At 44.6% G+C, this 21,231-nt stretch overlaps 1 protein-coding gene and 1 long non-coding RNA gene across 2 annotated transcripts; one reads left to right on the top strand and one right to left on the bottom strand.

The window, feature by feature from the left end:
* The first annotated feature begins 9,763 nt into the window (after positions 1-9,763).
* ska3 (spindle and kinetochore associated complex subunit 3) lies at positions 9,764-17,526 on the top strand. The gene is made up of 11 exons (XM_071904075.2): positions 9,764-9,933; positions 10,028-10,089; positions 10,732-10,903; positions 11,354-11,807; positions 11,939-12,000; positions 12,517-12,716; positions 13,307-13,510; positions 14,578-14,766; positions 15,007-15,083; positions 15,621-15,751; positions 17,369-17,526. Exons 1-11 carry the CDS (start codon positions 9,822-9,824, stop codon positions 17,524-17,526), a joined length of 1,821 nt encoding a protein of 606 aa, XP_071760176.2. The 5' UTR covers positions 9,764-9,821.
* Positions 17,527-18,207: 681 nt separating this feature from the next.
* Positions 18,208-20,791, bottom strand: LOC139915429 (uncharacterized). The gene is made up of 4 exons (XR_013505139.1): positions 20,657-20,791; positions 19,849-19,956; positions 19,365-19,490; positions 18,208-18,975 (listed from the first exon to the last, which is right to left on the bottom strand). It is a non-coding gene; the product is annotated as an uncharacterized LOC139915429 (long non-coding RNA).
* Between the last annotated feature and the right edge of the window lie 440 nt (positions 20,792-21,231).

Below are 21,231 nucleotides of genomic sequence, written 5' to 3'. Positions count from 1 at the left end.
AGCAAGCCTAAAAGGAAGGTATAAAAAAAACCAACTCAAATGTATGTCGTTTGACAGTTTTTCTCTAAAATGACATTTATTTTGAAGGAATATTACTTAAGACAAGTTAATGCCACTGTGAAAGTGATGGAAATAAAGCAGATAATGAGACAGTTTGAGCTGGTTATGAAACACGGGCGCCTCAGGGAGCGGAGGAGGTGCATTCATGTGTGTTGGAGAACAGCAGGGTCGAACCTAGGGGCGTAGCTTCCCCCACTCTCTCTCTCTCTCTCTCTCTCTCTCTCTCTCTCTCTCTCTCTCTCACTCTCCCTCCCTCTCTCTCTCTCCCCCCTCTCCCTCCCCCTCTCTCTCCTATCCGAACACGCACACGGTTCCTGAGGCCAGCCGGTGTTTGTATTCGTAGAGGTAGTAGGAGGCCTGGGGGAAGTTGCACTTCATCTCCATGCGGCCCGGCACGACGTGCACGGCCACGCCGGCCCCCAGCCCCTCCTGCAGCTTCTTCAGCATGCGCGAGGCCAGGTAGCGCCGCGCCCTGCCCGGGTCTTCCTCGATGGCGGCGTACACCTCGGGCGGCGGGTTGGGGATCTTCCACTCCAGGTCCACGATCAGCTGATGGATGCGGGTCTTGTCCAGCGAGGTGGGCGCGTCGCGGTAGCACGCCACCACGTGAGGGCAGGGCGCTTCGGACGCCACGGACAAGAAGAGGTTGGGCTGCCGCTCCGCCGGCACGCCCTCGTCTTCGTCCTCCGCTTCCCCGTCCTTCTCCTCGTCCTCCGCCGGCCCCACGGCGGGGTGCAGCATCACCGCCCAGCGCAGCCAGTCGTAGTTCTTCTCCAGGGTCTTCAGGATGCCGGCCGCCGCCTCCTCGGGGGGCGCGCGGTTCTGCACGGCCCCCTGGAGCTGCTGCCGCACGTCCTCCTGCGCCTGCTCCAGGAAGTAGCCCGAGCAGCGCCCCCCCGTGGTCTTCATCTTCCTGTAGAGGGCGCCCATGCGGTCGGACCAGGTCTTCATCAGCAGCGCCTGGTCGCGGCCCGTCAGAGAAGCCTGGGTGAACAGGCACAGCAGACCGGTGCCCAGGACAAAGTTGATCTGCAGGGAGGAAGAGGAGGAAGAGGAGGGAAGCAGGTTACAGCCAGACCTGTTCAAACAGGACCTGAACAGACCTGAACAGAATGCTCAGCCTGTGTTTCAGCCTGCAGACGACAAGTCAGATGGTGTCAGGTACAACTAAAGCTGCACTAGGCAACTTTAACTGTAACTGTTAACCTTTAGGAAACTTGAGGAAAAGATCTAACGCTGGTGAGTCCAGATTTCTCTGCTGCTGGTTAGGAGACAGTTTGGATTTCACTCTGAAGTTTGGATTCCTCACTTGCTGTGGGAGGAGAAGGGACCAAACCCACACCAGAATTTAATTTGGGCAAAAAACGATGAATCTGCAGCATGGAGAGTGGACGATCTTCTCTGTTGCAGCCCCACTTTGGGATTTAGGCTGACAAGACAGGTGGATTTTTACATCAAAATGTCGCCTACTGCAGCTTTAAATAGTAGTTACAAATAATTCTTAGCCTGTGTTTCATCCAGCAGGGAGGGAGTACCAGATGGGTTGTGTTTACCACATGAAGACAAATTCACATAGTGTCAAGTACAGGTCAATCACAAAAGCATCCGAAATTGACTTTCAGATACTTTGCTGTAATCGTCTAAACTTTGACACTTACTATATTGTCCTGAGCAGTAAATCCCGCCCATCTGGGATCTAAGTAGACGACAACAAACAGCAAGTATTTCCAGATCTCATCGTTAGCAGCAGAACGGAGGCTCGCTGGGATATTTCAGCTCAATCCATTAAACAGGAGCGCACACTTCCTCCTGAGACTGTCCAAGCTCCGCCCTTTTCTCTAAATAGACCATGCAGATGTCACCAACTCTTTTTACAAAACAAAGAGAACTTATGGTATCTGCAGTTATACAAGGTTAGGGCTTTTCTTTTGATAGAAGCATTTGGAAGTTACTGAGGATAGTAGGAGGAGGCTAGAGGATAGTCAGAGAGATAGTAGAGTTAAAACCTACAGTAACTACAAATTTGACTTGTAAAGTACATAGTAATAAGCACATTCATCTGGTTTCTATGAAAATGAATGAATGGTTATTTTATTTTTGTGCTATGCAACATACATTAAGTGAGCTTTCGTGTGTGTGTGTGTGTGTGTGTGTGTTCTTGTGCCAGCAGGAGAGGAAAACCCAGCGAGACGCATAAACTTATCGGCTGCATTGTGTTTATACATGATAAGTTCTTCAAGGTTAACTAAACTAACGGTGGCTGTGTGGCTGCAGAAGGTCGGGCTCTCCTCATGTTGTAATGGTCGCTACAGTTGGACTCGACGTTGCTGCCCTTCTCTCTCAGTACAACCTCGTGCTGGACGGCAGCAGAGAGGCTGGTGCCAAGCTGTAGTGCAAAGTCTCACTTTGGTTACATGAAATTCAGTTATATTTCTTTTATCGGATTGTTTATTGGATTATTCAAGGCCCGAACCATAAAATGTCAACTCTCTGGCTTTAGTTTTTGTCTGTCTTTATGTTTCAGGCCTTTAGCTGACAGTAAGTCAGCAAACAGAGACTGAGGTCCAGATTGCACAGCGAGGGCAATTTGTGCAATTTTTTGCGCCTCGGTTGCTTGAGCAAAGAGAGTTTTCATCTTATTCACTAAGACATTTATGCAGATCAAGTTGTGGTGCAAACAAGTCCTTGCATAAACAACTGCATAAACAAACAGCCTCTTTATCTCCAATTTGGTGGCTCAGCTTTAAGACTAATCCAGCAGGACTGGCACCCTCACACCTAAAGCCCCTTTAGAACTGGAGCTTCCTCTGGTCTGATCTGAGACTCCAGGATGAGACTCTCTCTCTCTCTCTCTCTCTCTCTCTCTCTCTCTCTCTCTCTCTCTCGCTCCCTGTCTTGCAGCGATGACAGCAGCGCTCTGAACGGACAAGTCAAACACAAAGTCTTCACGCCGCCTTTCAAAGGATCTTAGATGCACTGCAGTAATTTGGGGGAGTGGATGTTGTTGAATTGGGTGCAACCGCGATTTGCGAGGCCTCGCCTACAAGTAACTATCGGGAAAAATAATGAGATTTACATATAATGTACATGACACTGACCGGCTCAAAGTCATTCATGTTTGACACTGTTACGGTTTGTGAAAAGCACTTTTCCCCGAACAAATCTTTAGTGAATGTCAGCTCAGGGACTCGTCAACAGGACAGACGGCTGTTGATGGACACACATTGGCTTTGTTTTTGTTTTTTTCAAAAGGAGAGAGGGCAGTCCACTCACTTTAGTATTTTTAGGGGAAACACAGCACAGAAAGCTGTATGCGATCCTCCTCCAGTGGGGAAATATGTTGCAGATGCAGAGACTCAACACACTCCACTCTCTCTGAACACACGCTGGCTTTTGTGGGGGTCAAACCTGTGACACTTCAGTGACAGGACGGCCTCTCTAACGACCGGGCCACCCAGTGTGTAACTTGTTTTCATAGAGAATGTGACATTTCTCAGGATGCGGCGCCGCTGGGAGAATTTGAACGAGCTCGGGGAGACGAGCCCGCTGGGGTTTGAAGGCCTGATCCGCTCTGCTGTTCCTCCTAATAGAAACTTCTGCTGCTCCGCCAGCCGCCAGGCGCTGCCCTTAAAAGGGAATTTGCCGACTCAGCACACCAGAAAGGCAACAGAAGGTCACAGCTCTGCTGAATTAAATATTCAGTTTATTTTCATACCGAGAAGATAGATGCAGCGCGGTTTATTTCCCTCAGGACCTTGATGCTTTTCTGTCGCATTTATCACCTTGGTCTGGAAACTGAATATTTAATCCTGTACAGCTGTGCTCTTCAGTGTTTTGTTTCATGTACACTTATCGTCAGGCAGACTGGGTGTGTTTGCTCCATTATTATGGAATACTATCTGACATAGCTTCATAATTCTTGGATCTGATGTGATGAAAAATACACATTGGGAGCAATTAGGTCCCGTACAGTGGAGAGGCTTTGCACTTATTTTCTGTCTGTGTGAATTCTCTCTGTTTCTCTTTGTCCTCTCCTCCTCCTCTGAGTTTGTCTGTATGTGTGTGTGTGTGTGTGTGTGTGTGTGTGTGTGTTTGCATGCGTTCATACATGTAAATGTGTGTGAGTGTGTGTGTTTGAAGGCTCCGCCCCTGTCTAGCATGAGTGATTCATCCAAAGCTAACAAGGTGACATTGCTGTTTCACCTCAGGCTCGCGTTCCTCCGTATAATAACTTGTAAAATAAGAGAGGATGAAACTTTAATGATCCCTTTAGGGAAATTGGGTTTGAACAAAGGGAAGCTCTAGCTCCCCCCCCCGCCCCCCCCCACCCCACCCTCCCTCCCCCCTCTCCCCTTCACCCACCTTGACGCAGAACTCCCTCATCTCCCAGCGCTTGGGCTTACGGCTCAGCACCAGCTCCTCCAGCAGCGTGGGCTGGTCGGTCAGCGCCGACACGCCCATCAGCCGGTTGTGGAGCGCCGTCAGCTGGCGCTCCAGCCGGTAGTCCTGCACGTACTGCAGGAACACCTCCGTCTCCCGCTTGGTGAACTCCGGCTGGGCCCTCACCTGAGAAAAAACACAAGGTGGGGGGGGGGGGGGATGTTAGAGGAAGGGGTCCAACATTTTGGCTGGAGGTTATCTTTTGGATGCACCACTTCCTGTCCCAGTGACAGCAAATCCCATGCACCCTCCATCACCTCCCCCACCCACCCCCATGCAGAGATACGCAAGGCGATACACTTTTTTTTTTGATTGATTTAACATTTTGGGGGGATGTTTTTCTTAGACGCACCGCTCCCATTCGCAGCAAATGAGGTGCTAGTTTTCCCATTTATTACAAATATGAAACCCACTCATTTATTGTACTTGGGGGAAATGATTCTGATTCCAATTCGAAAACCAGAAGAAGTGTGACTCTCTCCAGGAATGTGAGTAGGACCCGGCAAGAGTCTTCGTCCTTCCTCATCGTCCACCAACCGCAGCAGCTGCACGGTAAACTCCACAAAAAACGACAAACGACGGTTGGTATCGGAGTGGAGAAACTCACCAGCCACAGGGGAAATGTAACCTGCGTTTAGCTTTTGGTAATCTCTCATCCTGCTCTTAATCATGATGGATGTGAATTTTCCAGTCCTTTTTCCAGGATGTCATCTTTTTTTTTCACTCACATTCCCTTATGCTGATAAAGACTCTTATTCCTGCTGCAGACACACACTACACAGAGAAAGAGCTTGGTGACAAACACAACTGTGTAAACTGAGTGAGTTCAATTCACTCTCGATTCAACTAATCCAGGAAGGGGATTCTTTTTCAAAATTAAGAGTGAATTCTCTCTTATAAAGGAAAAGAGTAACTAACGCTTTCTTTTTACATTTCGAAATGATTAAATTGAAAATGAGCTGCCCTAAAGCCACAGCGTGCCACTAATCAGATACACATGAATCCTACATCTGGACAGTGGCTGTGTGCCGATAGAGTCAAAGGTCACACATCTACATTTACATAATATAATTAGTGCAATGAAGCGACCGAAACTGTCGCTGTAGCTGAAGGAACTGTCAGGCAAAGCTACAGTGTTGACCCTCTGCTTTCTGCCATACACACCTATCAGCCTGACTGCCAGGGAGCAGCTGTGGTTACTTAAATTTCTGGTGTAAAAATCTACTGCAGTAAAAGTAAAAAGTGTCTGATTTAAAATGTCCTCAGAGTGAAAGTTCCTGAGTTCCTCTTTAGAAAAGAGAACGTTGTCAGCTGTGATCTTTTCCATGTGATTCTAACAGGAGAGAGGTCAGAGTTCAGACTGGATTCTTTTAACTGGAAACATTAGAAACGACAAAATAAAGTGCAGAAACAAAGTAAAGTCAGATTCCTCTTCTCACTGTGAATGGATCCACAGTTTGTCAGTTTACGTCGATCCAGTTTCTGCTGCTGATGGAGAGACACACAATCTGTTCTGTGATGGATGGGATTTAAAATGGACTAAAAGGACAAAACTTCAGTAAAAATGTACTTAAAGTAGAAGTACACAAACAAGCTACTCAGTTACAGTAACTTGAGTAATCAGTTACTTCACCCTTCACAGTAGATCCACCTCTTTAACTCTATCACTGCTGCCAAATCCTTTGCCCTTTGTTCCAGGAAGCTGATCTCTGGTCTGTTGAAGGGCGGGTTCACCTCAGACAGCTCAAGGTCAAACCGGTGACCGGAGGTGGATTTGATACGAACCCGACCCACCGTTTATATGTTTTAAAGAGAAACCATAAAACCTCCTTCAGATGAATCTAACTGTACAGACTGCCCTCTAAAGGTTAAACACTGCTACTGCAACCTGAAGATCCAAAATATGCCACACCCAGAGTTCACTTTGTGTGTGTGTGTGTGTGTGTGCACCCCTAGCCCCACCCCTAGGCTTTTCTCTTTCTTTGGGTCTTGTGGTTTACTCTTTTAATAACTTAATAAAGTATCAGTAAAGTATCATATTATTCTTATTGAGTACAAATAAGTGTCTCTCCTCAGCATGTCTGTATATACAGTGTGTTACACTGTGAGGAAAGTGATTTCTAACAGTCATGATGCCAAATCGTGGCTAAAATCAGCTTAAAAGTCATGTACACTGCAAGGTTATTATCGTTAACGAAAATTAACGAAATAACGAAAACTAGGTGTGAAAAAACATTTTCGTTAACTGAAATAACAATAAAAATGAGGCTTTACAAGAAAACGATAACTAACTGAAACTGTATTGTGTGTTTACAAAACTAACTAAAATAAACTAAAATTATAGAGAAAATGTCTTTAGTTTTCATCTTTGTCAATTTATTTCATACATAAGCCGAGTATTTTGGGTGGATATGAAATCTATCTTCCAATTTGTTTTTTTTCAATTTTTTTTGACCTTTTTGAATTTCGCCCCTGACAAATACCCCATATTACAAAAAAAGACTAAAACTAACACTGAAACTAATAAAAACTAAACTAAAACTAAGCATTTAAAAAAAATAAAAACTAAACTAAACTAGCAAACCTGCTTTAAAAACTAATTAAAACTAAACTGAAATTGAAAACAAAAAGTCAAAATGAAATAAAAATAAAAACTAATGAAAAATGCAAAACTATAATAACCTTGGTACACTGTAAATACTCCAGTGTTAATACTCTCACAACATTCTGCTGTGTGAGAAGCGAACATGACGTTTTCAGACATTTCAGAGTTTTCTGTTAGGCTGATGGGTGAGAATAATCCAAATACCTTCAAACACTCACAGAAAGTACACCTGGTACACCTGCATATCGCTGTTGTCATGTGAAAAAACTCCAATGTTGCTGATTTTCATGTTTTAACTTCAGTTGGAGGATCACATTCTCCGACCTGCTGGGTTTATGAAACTCTCAAAACACCACAAATTCCAAAAATACGTGGTAGAAAAGCTGAAATCAACTCTGTTCTTCTTAGTTTCTGAGACATTTTTGGGGATACAGCAACAATATTCTCTGAATCGAGGTTCGGCTGAAGGCGGATCTGAGCGGTCGGAGCTGAAGGGCGACTCCTCCCTCTGGGGCTCTGACCTTCAACAAAACTAACGAAGCAGCTGGTGAGATACTGAGGAGAAGTCGATACTACCATTTTATAGTTGTCAGTAGCTCTTAGGCTAGGACTGCAACAGCGATTATTTTCATTATCGATTAATCATTTAGTCGGTAAAATGTCAAAAATAATGACAAATGCCCATCACAAGTCACCAGAGCCCAAAGTGACTCTTCAAATTACTCCGTCTGACCAGCAGCCAAAAAACCCAAAGCAGCCTATTCATTTTCTAATGATATGAAACAGAGAAAAGCAGCAAATCTTTGCATTTGTGAAGCTGGAACCAGAGAAATGTTTGGTATTTTTACTGATAAATGAGTAAAACGATTAATCGATTATCAAAATTATCATTGATTAATTTTGAGGATTGACCAATGGATTAAGATAAGATTGCACTTTTTTTTTTTTTTATCCCCTGGGTGAAACTTGGGTGCCACAGCAGCAATTGGTGGAACAGTGCCAAGGACGTACAGGAAAGCTAATAAAAATAATACAGGAAAGGTAATAAGAAAGGTAATATAAAAAATAGAAACTATAAATGATAGTGCAGAAGTTCTGTGCAATAAATGGACTTTGTGCAGGAGGTGCGTAATATCTACAGTATGTGGAACATGGTCAAGTTTTAAGTTCTATGTTAAGTAGTCAAAGATTTAATCGACTAATCGTTTCAGCACGACATGAGGCTGATGTCACTGCAAACACCCAGAGAAACAGCTGATTCTGCTCAGTTTATCTTCATTAAGGAGATTTGTAGTTGTCAGTGTTAAAGATAACCTTCCTCTGAGGACTCCCCCCCCCCCCCCCCCCTCACCGCGGTGCCCAGCTGGTAGTACACGGTGGCGAGGTCGTCCTCCAGCTGGTGGACGTCCCGGTCGCTCAGCAGGCCGCAGCCCGACGCTCCCAGCTCCTGGTCGATGGAGTCCAGGTTCTTCCTGGCCTGCTCCGTCTCCTCCGACGTGCCGCCGCCGCCCAGGTAGGAGCAGATCCCCTGCACCACCACCCTGACACCAACACACACACACACACACACACACACACACACACACACACACACCACAGCCCGTCTCAGCAGGGGGTTTCAAGCAATGACAGTGTGTGGAACATACATTTGTTACATAAAGACAACATTTTCTCATTTTATTTAACCTTTATTTAACCAGGAAGTCCCATTGAGATTAAAAACCTCTTTTTCAAGGGATTGCCTGGCCAAAATCAGCAGCAGCACTGATAAAAATAGTTTGAGACAGACTACAATAAAAACAAATACAGGAACATAACAGACTAAAAGGAAAAAGTTCAGTCCTCTTGCTCAACAGTTAGAGGAAAGCACCAAAAAGGTTAGAGGTCAAATGTCCCACTATGGCCAGCGGGGATACAATGTGTGCAGTCATGTCAGCCTTCACCAATCAGCATTATGATTTAGGTTAGATTAAAGTCACATTGTTGATATAAAGGGGAAAGAGTCACACAAAACCCTCACCTCATGGTCTGCATGTAGCCCACCGGCTCCAGAACCTTTCCAAACATCGCCATGGCTCGAGCGCTGCGGACCGACGGATCAGCTGGGAGGCAAGGCAGCAGGTTACCACAAACACCTGAGAACTGGTGTCAAAATATTAGAAATTGGTGTGAATTTGTTTATTGATTGTTTACTGACCTGTTACCTGAGTAATGTTGGAGGCTGTGGAGAAACTCACCTCAGTTGTTCTTTGTCCAGGTTTGTGGTGACCTTCACTGTTTCTCCAATATTTATACACTCTCCAGAATAATCAGCGTGTCTGATAAGATGTCTCCACCTCCAGCTCCCTCTGAACTTGAGTTCATGATGCAAGTATAATAGGAAAAAAGCTGCAAGTCAGGAGAAAATTTGTAGCTGGCTTTATTCTTCTATATGATGAGAGATTTTATCATTGTTTTATCAGTATTTGTTGTGAAGTATCCATCCACAGCTGCCTGCTCCTGTGGCTTGTCCTGTCTCCTGTAATACACTCCAGTATCACTAGGTGGCAGCACGGCTTAGCATGCCAACATAAAAACACACGAGTGAGAACTACTTCCGATTGAACGCGGAAGTGGCGCCAAAATCGAAAAGTCGCAACACCGTCCGTCTGTATACGTTTAGGAATTAGCTGTTACTCGGATTTAATGTTTGATAATTTGCCGCTGTTATCTGAAAATGGACCCGACGGCACGGTTCTTTACCAAGCTGAAGAAGATGGCGGTAACTCTGGAGACAGAAACGGCCAAGCTTCAGCTCGCGTATCAAAACAGAAACGACGACGACGGCGGTGAGTGACAGCGAGGTGTAAACCGGTGACCCTGCTAGCAAACTTGACACAACATGCTAAAGTCGTTTATTTACGTACAATTTTATTATTACAGAAAACGCCGAGAGAGCTATGCGAGCATATCACGAGCTGAACGCTGAGGTCAGGGATCTCAAGGTAAGTTGACATGAGTGACATGATCTATCTCAGATACGTTAGGTGTCGATCTTTCGGATGGTGAGAACGTCACGCCAAACTCCATTCAAAGTCTTGCATTTTAATCTCGCTTTGCTTAACCTACCTGTTAGAAAAAAAACGTAAGACCTTTTTTAGAGTCATTAAGAGCCACTCTTCAGTTCGGCATAGAACCAATACACCAAGCAGCGCTTACTTCAGTACAATGTCAACTTTTAATGTTGTTCGGCTGGTAATCCTACAATATTCAACCGTCAAAATACACAGGAGGGTGGTAGCAAACGGTGTCAACCAGTTCTATAACTTGAGATTTTATTGAAATTAAGTGCAGCTTAGTGGACTATCGATGTGCCGAATCTACAAGAAGATCCTGATGATTCCTAAAAACAAGTCATGTTCTACCAGCTATGTACGATCACCGGTAAACGAGGAAACATTAAACTGCCAGATTTTTGAACGGAGTTTGGCTTGACGTTCAGAGTTACATCCTGCATATAGAAACATAAGAAACTGCTAATAGAACAAGCTAAACAACACATTTCCAACCAGTTTAAGTGCGTTTACCATGTACTACATCCGTTTTTACATCTGAAAGGGGCGTGTTGATCGACTGTTTTCCTGTAGGGGCAGGTCCAGGATCAGCTGGCCCAGCAGAGAGCGAAGGAGGACGAGGTGGGCTGCTTCATAAAGGCCTGCATGGTGATGGAGCAGAGGTTCACTGAGGACATCCAGAGGCTGAGCGGACACAGTCAGAAATATGGATACCAGGCTCCCCAAGACACCCACAGACCAACCAGTAAGTAATGACAGGAGCTGAGTATGGGTGAAAGACAGACAGTATAGACTTAAATACGTGGTGTAATCAATCAATATGTATATTTTTGGATTTCATATTGTTAGACATCTCTGTAGATATATTTATGAGCATACTGTGTCTCTGCTGTGTCTTCTTGAATAGCAGCTATTGCTCCTTCTCCATGATAACAAGGATTTTCTGTTATTTATATAATATATAAGGACATATATGGACATAAGGGAACAATCTACCCCAGTGAACTGAAACATTTTTTTTAAAGACAGATAAGACTATTTATTTTTATATTTGAAAGCCATGTTACACTGTAGATGTATCAACAACAACAACAAAAAACACCCTAATGTTCACTGCATGTCCTGAAATTAAACCTTAGGACTGCAGATATCAAGATAAACTGAGATATGAGCTGACTTTAATTCATTCACACAGAGGTCAAAGGTCAGGGGTCAGAGGCCACAGATGAAGAAGAGGAGGGGGATGAAGCCAGGCCAGCGGGGGGAGAGGAGGGGCAGCGGGGTGAGGCCGGAGCCGACCCCTCTCCCGTCTCACCTCCGCAGGTGGGACCGCCCCCCGCCGACCCGCTGCGAACCCCGAAGCTGTCCGACTTCGGCCTGTCGGAGGTGCTGCTGAAGCGAGCGCTGGGCAGGGCGGAGCCGTGCCTCGAGGCTCCGCCCATGCCCGAGATGAGCCTGCCTCACCCCTCGCTCCACATGCCGGTGCAGCCGCCCATGCCCGTGACGCCCAAGTGCATGCTGCGCATGGAGGAGGAGGACGAGCCGCAGATGCCCCAGCTGCACCACTTCGGCATCACCGAGCACACCACGTGCTTCAACAACGACTTCACCATGGACCTGCACCGCAAGAACGTCGAGAAGACCCAGAGGTAGAGCGTCGTTGGTATTGATCCACAGCCTTATCAACCCCCCTGCAGATATACTATGGTCATTTTGTGCTATGGGACAGTGAAACTCTTACTTATTGCCCTTTAACAGCGTCCTCTGTTTTGTCTTACAGACCGCCACACGTCCTCCCCGTACCGCCGGTGAACTCTGTGATGGACGGCTTACAGACAAATGGTATGAGACTGTTGCACCTTCTTTTCATCCTGCGCTGGCTCCCCTGAATGTCAGCAGCAGGGTCACATAGAGAGAGAAAGAGTCTTATAAGACCTGGGTTCAAGCCTGTCCAGCTTGTCACACAGTTGGAAACTAGCAATATCTATCATCTCTGTATGCAGAACATCAGTTGCATCAACTTGTTTGTAACTAGTTGAAGTGGCACTATGTTAATTTGTATTGTCCCTATCAAATAAACTATATAAATAAATAAATATAAAATGGAAGAATATTCCAAAGGAAGGAATGATCTTATTACTAATACTTAATGCTTTTTAGGAAAAACAGGCCTTGATATATGACTGAATATGAAATAATACTACTAATAACATCGCATTTTTCCTAAACATCACCATCCACTTTGCAGTAAAAAATGAGAGAAATCATTAAAATTGTATGAAAACCTGCTCTGCTCTCCCTCTAGCTACAGTAGAGCCACTAGCTGACGCTGTGCTCTACTGTCTCTGTTTCCCTCAGCAGACAGCATGGAGTCTCCTGAGCCGCCGGTGTTCTGCACCCTGGGGTTTAAGATCACCAAGTCGAGCGGTCGCACCACTCCGCCTGCGCTGGGGGACGGCGACCCAGAATCCCCCGGTTGCCCCGGCAACCAGCCCACCACCCCCGAGGTCCCAGCTTTTCAAACGCCATACTTGAGCACACTGTTCAGCACCAGGAAGGTACAGATATATGTGTGTGTGTGTGACAGAGAGAGAGAGAGAGGGAGAGAGAGAACAGAGAAAGAAAAAATAAAAGAAAGGGGAAAAAGAGGAGGAAGAATGAGAGGAATAGGGAGGAGAGAGAAAGATAAAGAAATGGTTGTGGGTTTAGTACCTTGTGGCATCCAAATGTCCCCACAACAAATGTGTGTGTTTGAGAGAGAGGGAGAGAAAGAAAAACAAGGAAAAAACAAAAGAGAAAGGAAAAAGAAAAGGAGGAGAAAAAGTGAGAGGGGAAAAAAAGAGAGAATTAGAAGAAGAGGGGGGGGGGGGAAGAGGAAGAAATAAAAAAAAAGAGAGAAAAATAAAGTCATGATTTTAGTACCTTGTGGTGTCCAAATGTCCCCACAAGAATAGAAAACCTGGGTAATATTAGTCTATTTATGTGACACTCTTTTGATCCCCCTGATAGAGAAATTCATGTTTTCTCTTCTTTTGTGCACCAGACTTTATGCGTCCTGATCTGACTGGATGATAAAAGTCACAAAGATGTGTCTTAAGACAGAGGATTCCCTCTAAGACTGTGTGACTGTTTTGCTTTTTGTTCGCAGGGCGCAGGAGAGCTCGAGCCCGCCGACACGCGAGCCGGCGATGAAAACCCCGCCTTCCATCTGCCGTCGCCCCGCAACGGAGCGGCCGGCTCCCAGCGGAGCTGGGAATACGATGTTCCAGAGATGTCGATCGGCGGCGGCGAGGACACGCAGATGCCGCAGATGCCGAACCTGGAGTCGATTCTGGGGAGCTCTCTGCTAAATGTAAGACCGAGGCAGGAAACTCGCCTTTTCACACTCTGGCTGCTGTATCCCAGAAATCCCCAGCCTGCATCATCCTACACAAGCCTGGACACTCTGAAAGTGTATGGTAAAAGAATTTGGTGATTTACAGGTCTTAAAGTCTGGAAATTGCACAAAATGTTTGGAAAAGTATGGAAAAAATATTGTATTGTCCCAATATACATACATACTCATCTCACATGTTCTGATATATGTTGCTGTGAAGAATAAATCTTCATCTGTAGAGTCAGTAGGAGCAAGACGACAGACTGAACACCAACCAAAATCTTCAAATACAAATGAAGGTCTGGAAAAAGTCTGTGATTTTGCATTATTTTCACCAGGCATCTATATTTTTGGAATAGGAGAGACCCTCCAAATGATGGCTGGTTAAGACTAAAGTCTTACCAGTCACTGCCAAAATTTACCTGCATTTGAGTGGCAGTAATGGTCGTTTCCTCCACTAACAAGTCACCAGCTCAACTGTGGTTAAATGTGGTTTACTGATTTAAAGCTGTTATTTTCCTCAAGGTGATTTTTAATTGAGATATTCTGGTTTATTGATTTATTGATTTTTTAACATTTACTGTGCAGGCGATGCTGCTCTGCTTCAGTCCCACTTACAGTCATATAAGGGGGCAATGAGCTGAAGTCAGTCTTTTTTGCAGTCTAATAGAGATTTCATATTAAAAGATGAAGGCAAGAGAAGACCAGCTGTTGCTTATTTGCTTCTTATTGTCTTCCACGTTAAAAAAGATCGCAGTTAAAACAAAAACCAACTTCAGCTCATTGTCCCATTTTTACTCTTTCTGCAAAGATTGGCTTCAACTATGTATAAATCAACCATAAATCCATCTGACAACGGTCCGACACGTCAGTCAGGAGAGTGGGTCGTTGACTCTGCATTTTTGTTGTTGTTTATTTAGACCATAAGAAAGTAGAGAAGGGGTGATATAGGAGAGACGCTTATTTTTTTTCCGAGCACCAAAGACAATTCTTTTGCAGAAATATGCTGTCTATTGTATGTTTATCTGTCTTTCTGCCCGTAGAGGAGTGCAGGAGTGACGAAGCAGCCGGGTGAGGCTGAGGAGCGCTGTGTCCCCAGGCTGGACCTGGACGGTCCCACCCAGGAGTTCAGCCTGGGGACGCCCCGGGTCAGAGGGGGCTACAGAGAGCCCAGCACCCCGGAGATGCCGGAGATGCCAGACCTCAGCTCCGTGACACAGGACATCTGTAAAGTAAGTCTGTTGGTGAACTTACAAATTAAGTGATGAGAACACAGACAACAAAATCAGGTTCAAATCTCTGTAACAGCAGATGTGTCCGTCTGCAGCCGCATGTCCTGTCAAAGTGCCCTCTCCCTAAAATCAATCAAATCAACAGTCAATACCTGAAATTTTATATCTTTGGGGAACAGCAAAGTATATTCCCACTCTGCATGTTATGTGCTTTTTCACTTTTTCACTTTGGTTTTGTAGCTTGTGTCCCAGACTCAGTTGAAGAAGTCCATGGCAGTTGTGCCCCCACATCCCAGACCTGCAGGGAAAGAAAACAGGTAAACACACTCAAAAAACAGCTTACCTCTGTGTCACTGGTCATTAATCTACTTTACAGAAATGGTTTACACATACACAGATTGGAGCAGCAATAGCTTCACCAAGTTAGAGTGTTGGCAAAATGTCAGTTTGACATATGTAATTATATTAAAACTCTTCCAGTCTCAGTGGCGACTGAAATCGGACTTGGATGCTTTACTAGCCCGGTTGCCCATGGCTAGTATGACTGGGTTAGTGCAAAGTTGTCCTTAACAGCTAGAATTCGTATGGGATCTCATGGCGATGGTATGAAAATGGCTGCCAAAATCCTTCCGGAAGTCATTTTGCACCCAGTTTGAGTTTCTCTCCACCTACTGCATGATTTTGAAAAAGATTTTGGGGTTTTTGCATTTGTGCCTCCCATTCATTTCTAATAAAGGCTCGTGTTTTTTTTCCTCCCATGTTTTGTTGTATTAGTGTTGTCCTGATCACACTCCTGCATCTAGTTCTTATCCAGATTTGAGTTGTAACTTCTTCTTCTTCTGTTCTCCTCCCAGAGCCGTGAGTATGTCTGCGGTGTCAGAGAGTGACTTCCAGAGTTTACCCAGCTACCTGAGGCAGATGACGCTGTCCAGCCTCAACCAGGCCGTCCACAAGATCAACAGCGCCACCGCAGACCAGGGCCACGGTCAGTCAGACGTTTCTCCACTTTCAGTACAGCATGTGCCGTTTTAGACAGTTTTAGAATGGGTGGCTCGAGTAGAAACTGAATCCCTCATCATGGCATTAAAGGGGAACTATTATAGGAATTCAAGTATTCCTCTATTTATATACATATATGACCAAAGATGTTGAATGAAGACATTGTTACAATTTGATTTTGTTTGAACGGTTAATTTTAAAGTTATTATATATTCAAAATCCATCCTTTTTTTACAAGCAGTCGTGGACTAACTGGACTTGGTCCTGATTGGCTTCACTGAAGAATTACTGAAATCCTTCAGCATGCATTTGAACTGGAAAGCCTCCACTCAGCAGGTTTACCTTATTTGAATTAGCGGAGCTGCCGTTGCCACTCGATGTTGAAGCCCGGCTCAAACTGTAAGCCCTCCGCTCACCAGCCATGAACCATGAAATACACACACAGTATCTCATCCAGTTCATTACCTGAAAAGGATCAAGTGGCGACGCAGGACTATTAATTTACACCAAGAGGCTATATTACATGGTATCAGCGATATCACACTCGCCCCTATAAACTGCCTGCAGTCTTTAATGTGACCCCAACTCCGCTAGCAGGGTCCAAACACACAATCTGGTCAACAAACACTACTGTAACCAGTCAACACTCTACCAACAGATATCAAAACCTATATATTTAACTTAGCTTTTAATTAACAATGCCTTTTACCCTTTACAGTGTTATTTAGTCTTCTGTTTTATTGTTTGCTTGTCATTTTATGAGTTGATCATTTTAGAATTGCTGTTGTCATCAGCAAAGAGGGTCATTCCTATGCTGGAGTATTTTGGATTTTTCCAATTTTAATATAATGGTTTTAATCCATTTACTGTTTTTAATCAATTTATTAAATCTGTTTTATGTAAAGCACTGCACACTCTTATGTATGAATGGTGCTATATAAATATACTTATTATCATTATCATCACGGTCGCTGGCAGCCGTGTAACATGCAGCTCTTGCCCTCAGCCCGGCTCGAACCTTTGACCTTCACTCTCTCTCCCGCCGGCACGTGACGCAAAAGTGGAATATGCAGCGTATTATCTGACCCGCCGCCGGTAAAAGATCCAGCTCAAGTGGCACAGTCATTTCACCTTGGGAGTTGGTTTACAGCAACAAACGACCACAGTGTGATGCGAGCAGAACGGTCTGGATGTAGCATGTTGAAACTCTTCATGTAGCGTGTTGTAGTTTTTCCACAAACTGCACGTTACAGTATACAGCACGGTTACATTTTAGGCATTCGGCTGATACTCTTACACACACGCAGATTGAGATTCAATTCCTAAATCGCTGACATTACAAGCAACCAAGACTGAGGAATGCAAGGGTCAGAGGTCACAGTGGCCTGATAATATTCCTGTGACCCTACAACGATCATATGAGAGAAACGGTAGGAAAAGAAATAACAAAATGGGAGACAAGACGAGAGGTAGAACATTTTTTATTATAAACGATATGGTTAAAATGTATAGTCTCTATAGTGTTGGGATTGTGTAGGAGCCGTTTTTGGGCTCAGCAGCTGTCTGATGTCTCCTCTCTGCTGTTGTGCGGCGCCCCCTGCAGGAGGACAGGCGGAGTTTGCGATGGAGGAGCTGAGGAGGATCACCGGCGTGGGAACCAAGGCTCCCATATACTTCCTGTGTCTGACCGAGCTCAAGAGGCTGGAGCACGTCCACGGCGTCGGGATCAGCTCCGTCTACAAACTCATCTCACACAGCTGAACGTCACCCGACAGCTAGGAATCACACCAGCCACCTGAACACAAACCTAGTCCCACAAGAACCTGCTTGGACCTACAAGTCACAGTTTAAGAAACACCAGCCATCACTCGGGCTTCCATTTAAAACATCACTTGAGAGAAACTTGTGGCTAATCAACTTTCCACTGAGTTAGCCAAATCTAGGCCTGAAGACTTCTGTATCTTAGACCAGTGGTTCTCAACCTGTGGGTCACAAGATAATTTATGGGATAGGAAAAAAAACATTTCTACTGTACAAATTTATTATGTGTAATTTTTCTCTAACTTTTGCTTTTTTCTCCCTTGTGAAATGCCAATTAGTTTTCAGCCTCCAGGCCTCCTCTGATAATTAATTAATTAATTAAATGAAACAACCTGACAAAATGGAAAATCATTCTTCTTCAGGTTAAACTGTTCACTCACAAACCAACAGGGTTGAGAACCGCTGTCTCAGACAATTGTAAATAGTTCTAATGCATGAGTAGTCAATAATTTGCACTTTTATAGCTTTATACTTTTAGATGTAAACTGTCCTGTATATAATAAAAGCATCACATGTTATTGCATACAGAGCTGATTTGAGCTCTCTCAAGACTGATCTTAATTTAGTGGACATCTAACTATAAAGCGAGGAATCTGTCTGTGAGTGTGTGTGTGTGTGTGTCCGTCGCATATCTCGAGAATCGTTCGTCCGATCGACTTCACACTTGGCGGGTGTATTGCTGGGGACCCAAGGACGTGCAGTGTCGGATTTGGTGCAATTTGGACACGCGACACGTTCAATATTACTAAACTTTGAATAAACAAGCGGACAGCGCTCTGTGCAGCAGCGGGGCTCAAGCGGTACGGGCACGAGCGGTTCTCGAGAAAGCTGCAAGCGGCAATCGGCCCGTTCCGGACAGGCACGTTTTGAACGGGCACTGCACTAGTTTAAGTAATGTTAAAAACCTTCTTACATCTCAAAATAAACAGAACACAGAAACAAAGACAATTCCATTTAAATGTATGATTTGAACTCTTATTTTACAGCATGAATGGCAAAAAAAACAAGAAAGGCTTTCGATCCGCGGCCCTGATGTAATATTCCATTACTTTTCATAATTAAGGCAGAAAGGCTTAAATTTAGAACCTGTAGATCCCCTGCAGTATGATTTTGCAAGGATGGGATCTGTAAAAACAAAACAGGAAATAATCTGGCAGGAAAACAGGACTCTTCATTAGAGATGAATGGGAACTGTGTGTGTGTGTGTGTGTGTGTGTAGAAAAAAAAATACAAATAAAAAACAGAGCAAACATTTCCAGGTCAGCAGGGTTTCATGCGGCCCTGCAGTGGAGCCGCGCTGATGGAAACATCTGAAACACTGAGACTGTCGTGTGATTTGAATCGTCCGCTCCTTCCCGACCCGACGCTGTGTTGCTGCTGTCTTCCACTCTGAAACATACAAGAAAGCCCAATCACAACAATTTCTTAAACCAGTATTATTCACTTGTGCCACAGATCTGTGTTAAAGCCCTCAACTCAAGTGGAAAAGAAAAGGCGATAAAGCCACAGTGTACATGTTTTATGAATGTAATTTTGTTTTATTTAGGATAAAACTGAAACACTTTATGATCACCCCTATGAACATTTTATTTTTACATTCAGCATTTTTTGTTTTGACGAACATCCAGATAAACGAATGTAAATGTTTTGGTCATGGATGGTATGTTTTTCTACTCTTCCAAACACTTTGGTACATAAAAAAAATATACAGCTAGCAAAATGGTGAACATGGCTGATAAAATTTGGGATCTGCAGAAGAAGTTTCCCACCCTGATTACCTGTAGCCTCGTCTTTTAGGTTCTGGGTCGACTAACGGCGAAGCTGAAGTCGAACTTCTGCTGGAGAAGAACTTCAGGATTCACGTGTTTCACCAGACTTGTCAGCTCTTTCAAAGCTTTTTCATCCTGTGAGAAAATAACATGGATAGGCAAAAATAGATTTGGCAGGTGATAAATCATCGCAATCAAAGAATCTCACAAGAACCGCACAGGGCCCACATGCATAAAACCTGTGAGAATGGGAGTTATTTTAACAAGCAGCCTATATATCCAGACAGGAGAGCATATATAAGCAACATTAAGATTTATGACTAGACCACTGATCATATTAGTACTCAGATTCTGATCAATTTTACTAATGTGGACCCTGCTCAGTATCAGTAAATCCCAAGAGTTGGCCCAGTTGCTAAATGGACTGGTCTATCTGTGTCTCAGAATAAAGTGACTATTTGCTGATGTATTGCTTTAGGATCCATTGTCTTACCAGGTGTAAATCTGAAGCTCTGTAGCTGGATCGTTCCCCCCGGCCAGCTTATCCATCCTGTGATGCCGGCCATCGCTGGAGGTCAAGACCCTCAACAGACCGGCCGGGCTGTGGGACCAACAGATCAGACAAGGCAGGGAAATGCAGAAAAACTGTAATATCCTTTAAAAATGAGTGGGGGGGAAAATGGAAACCCCTCATTTTGAAGCCCTGGCATTCCTCCTTTCCCCATTCACTAAACTTAATTTGGTCTATTCCCTTAATTAGATTAGATTAGATTAGAAAATAAAACCTTTATTATCTACACGTGGAGATTTGCCTTTGGCTACCCGTGGCATATAAAAACACATAACAGGCATAAGACATAAAACACATAGGCATCGTGTAATTACAGTCATTCAGGATCATCAGAACCAGGCTTTTCTCTGGTATTAATGCCTTCAATACGCATATACAGTGTGTTTATTGTTTTTTGTTGTCTTTTGGGCTGAGCAATAAGGCCAGAAGATGAATTTAGCTTGTGTTTACATTTTTCCAGCTCTGTGTGTGTGTGTGTGTGTGTGTGTGTGTGTGTGTGTGTGTGTGTGTGTGTGTGGCTAAATTCCAACACCATTACATTTCCAACACTCACGCTGTGGTGAGCAATCCCTTGACTGCTCACAAGCATATAAAGCATACTGTTAAGTCGAAAAACAGACAACTGGTAAAATATGGGATATGAAATGTCAAGCTAATTCATGTTTACACTGTTAGCATCGAGCAAAACAAACCGAGAGCTAGCGTCAACTTAGCTAGCAACTGCTCTAACCTTTTCTCCGTCCGCTGGGTTTTCTGCTTCTTTCTTTCTTCCCTCTTGTGCCACTCTTGATCCCACAGCCATACCTTAAAAAAAACGAAAATCTGACTGAATTTAACGATAGCTACAACGTCTTTATCCCCTGGGGGCCGTTAGCAGCAGCAGCAGCAGCAGCACAACTTCAAGTCGCGTGCCGATGACGTCGCGCTAAGAATATCGGCGATGCCCAATCAGATCACTGAAGGCAAACAGCCGTGGATGACGGTACCGAAGTCGGGGAGCTTTTTTCCCGTCTGGCCAGCCACCATTTTGGGAGTCAAAACAGCCAACAAACAGCAGCACACGCACCTCCACGCCTCTCCGTGGCCTTACTATGGTTCACACCTGTGTGGTGGCCGGCTGCAGGAACAGAAGGACGCCGGGCACCGCGTTGTCTTTCTACCGGTTCCCCCGGGACCCCGAGAGGAAGCAGCGCTGGATCGCCGCCGTGAACCGGGAGGGATGGGTGCCGAACGACGGCAGCCGGCTCTGTAGTACTCACTTCATCTCAGGTAACGTCAATGCAGTCAAACTTGTCAATGAAACAA

This window comes from Centroberyx gerrardi, chromosome 10 (genome assembly GCF_048128805.1).
Source record: "Centroberyx gerrardi isolate f3 chromosome 10, fCenGer3.hap1.cur.20231027, whole genome shotgun sequence".
Taxonomy (NCBI): domain Eukaryota; kingdom Metazoa; phylum Chordata; class Actinopteri; order Beryciformes; family Berycidae; genus Centroberyx; species Centroberyx gerrardi.
This window is presented reverse-complemented; position numbering and strand designations above follow the sequence as displayed.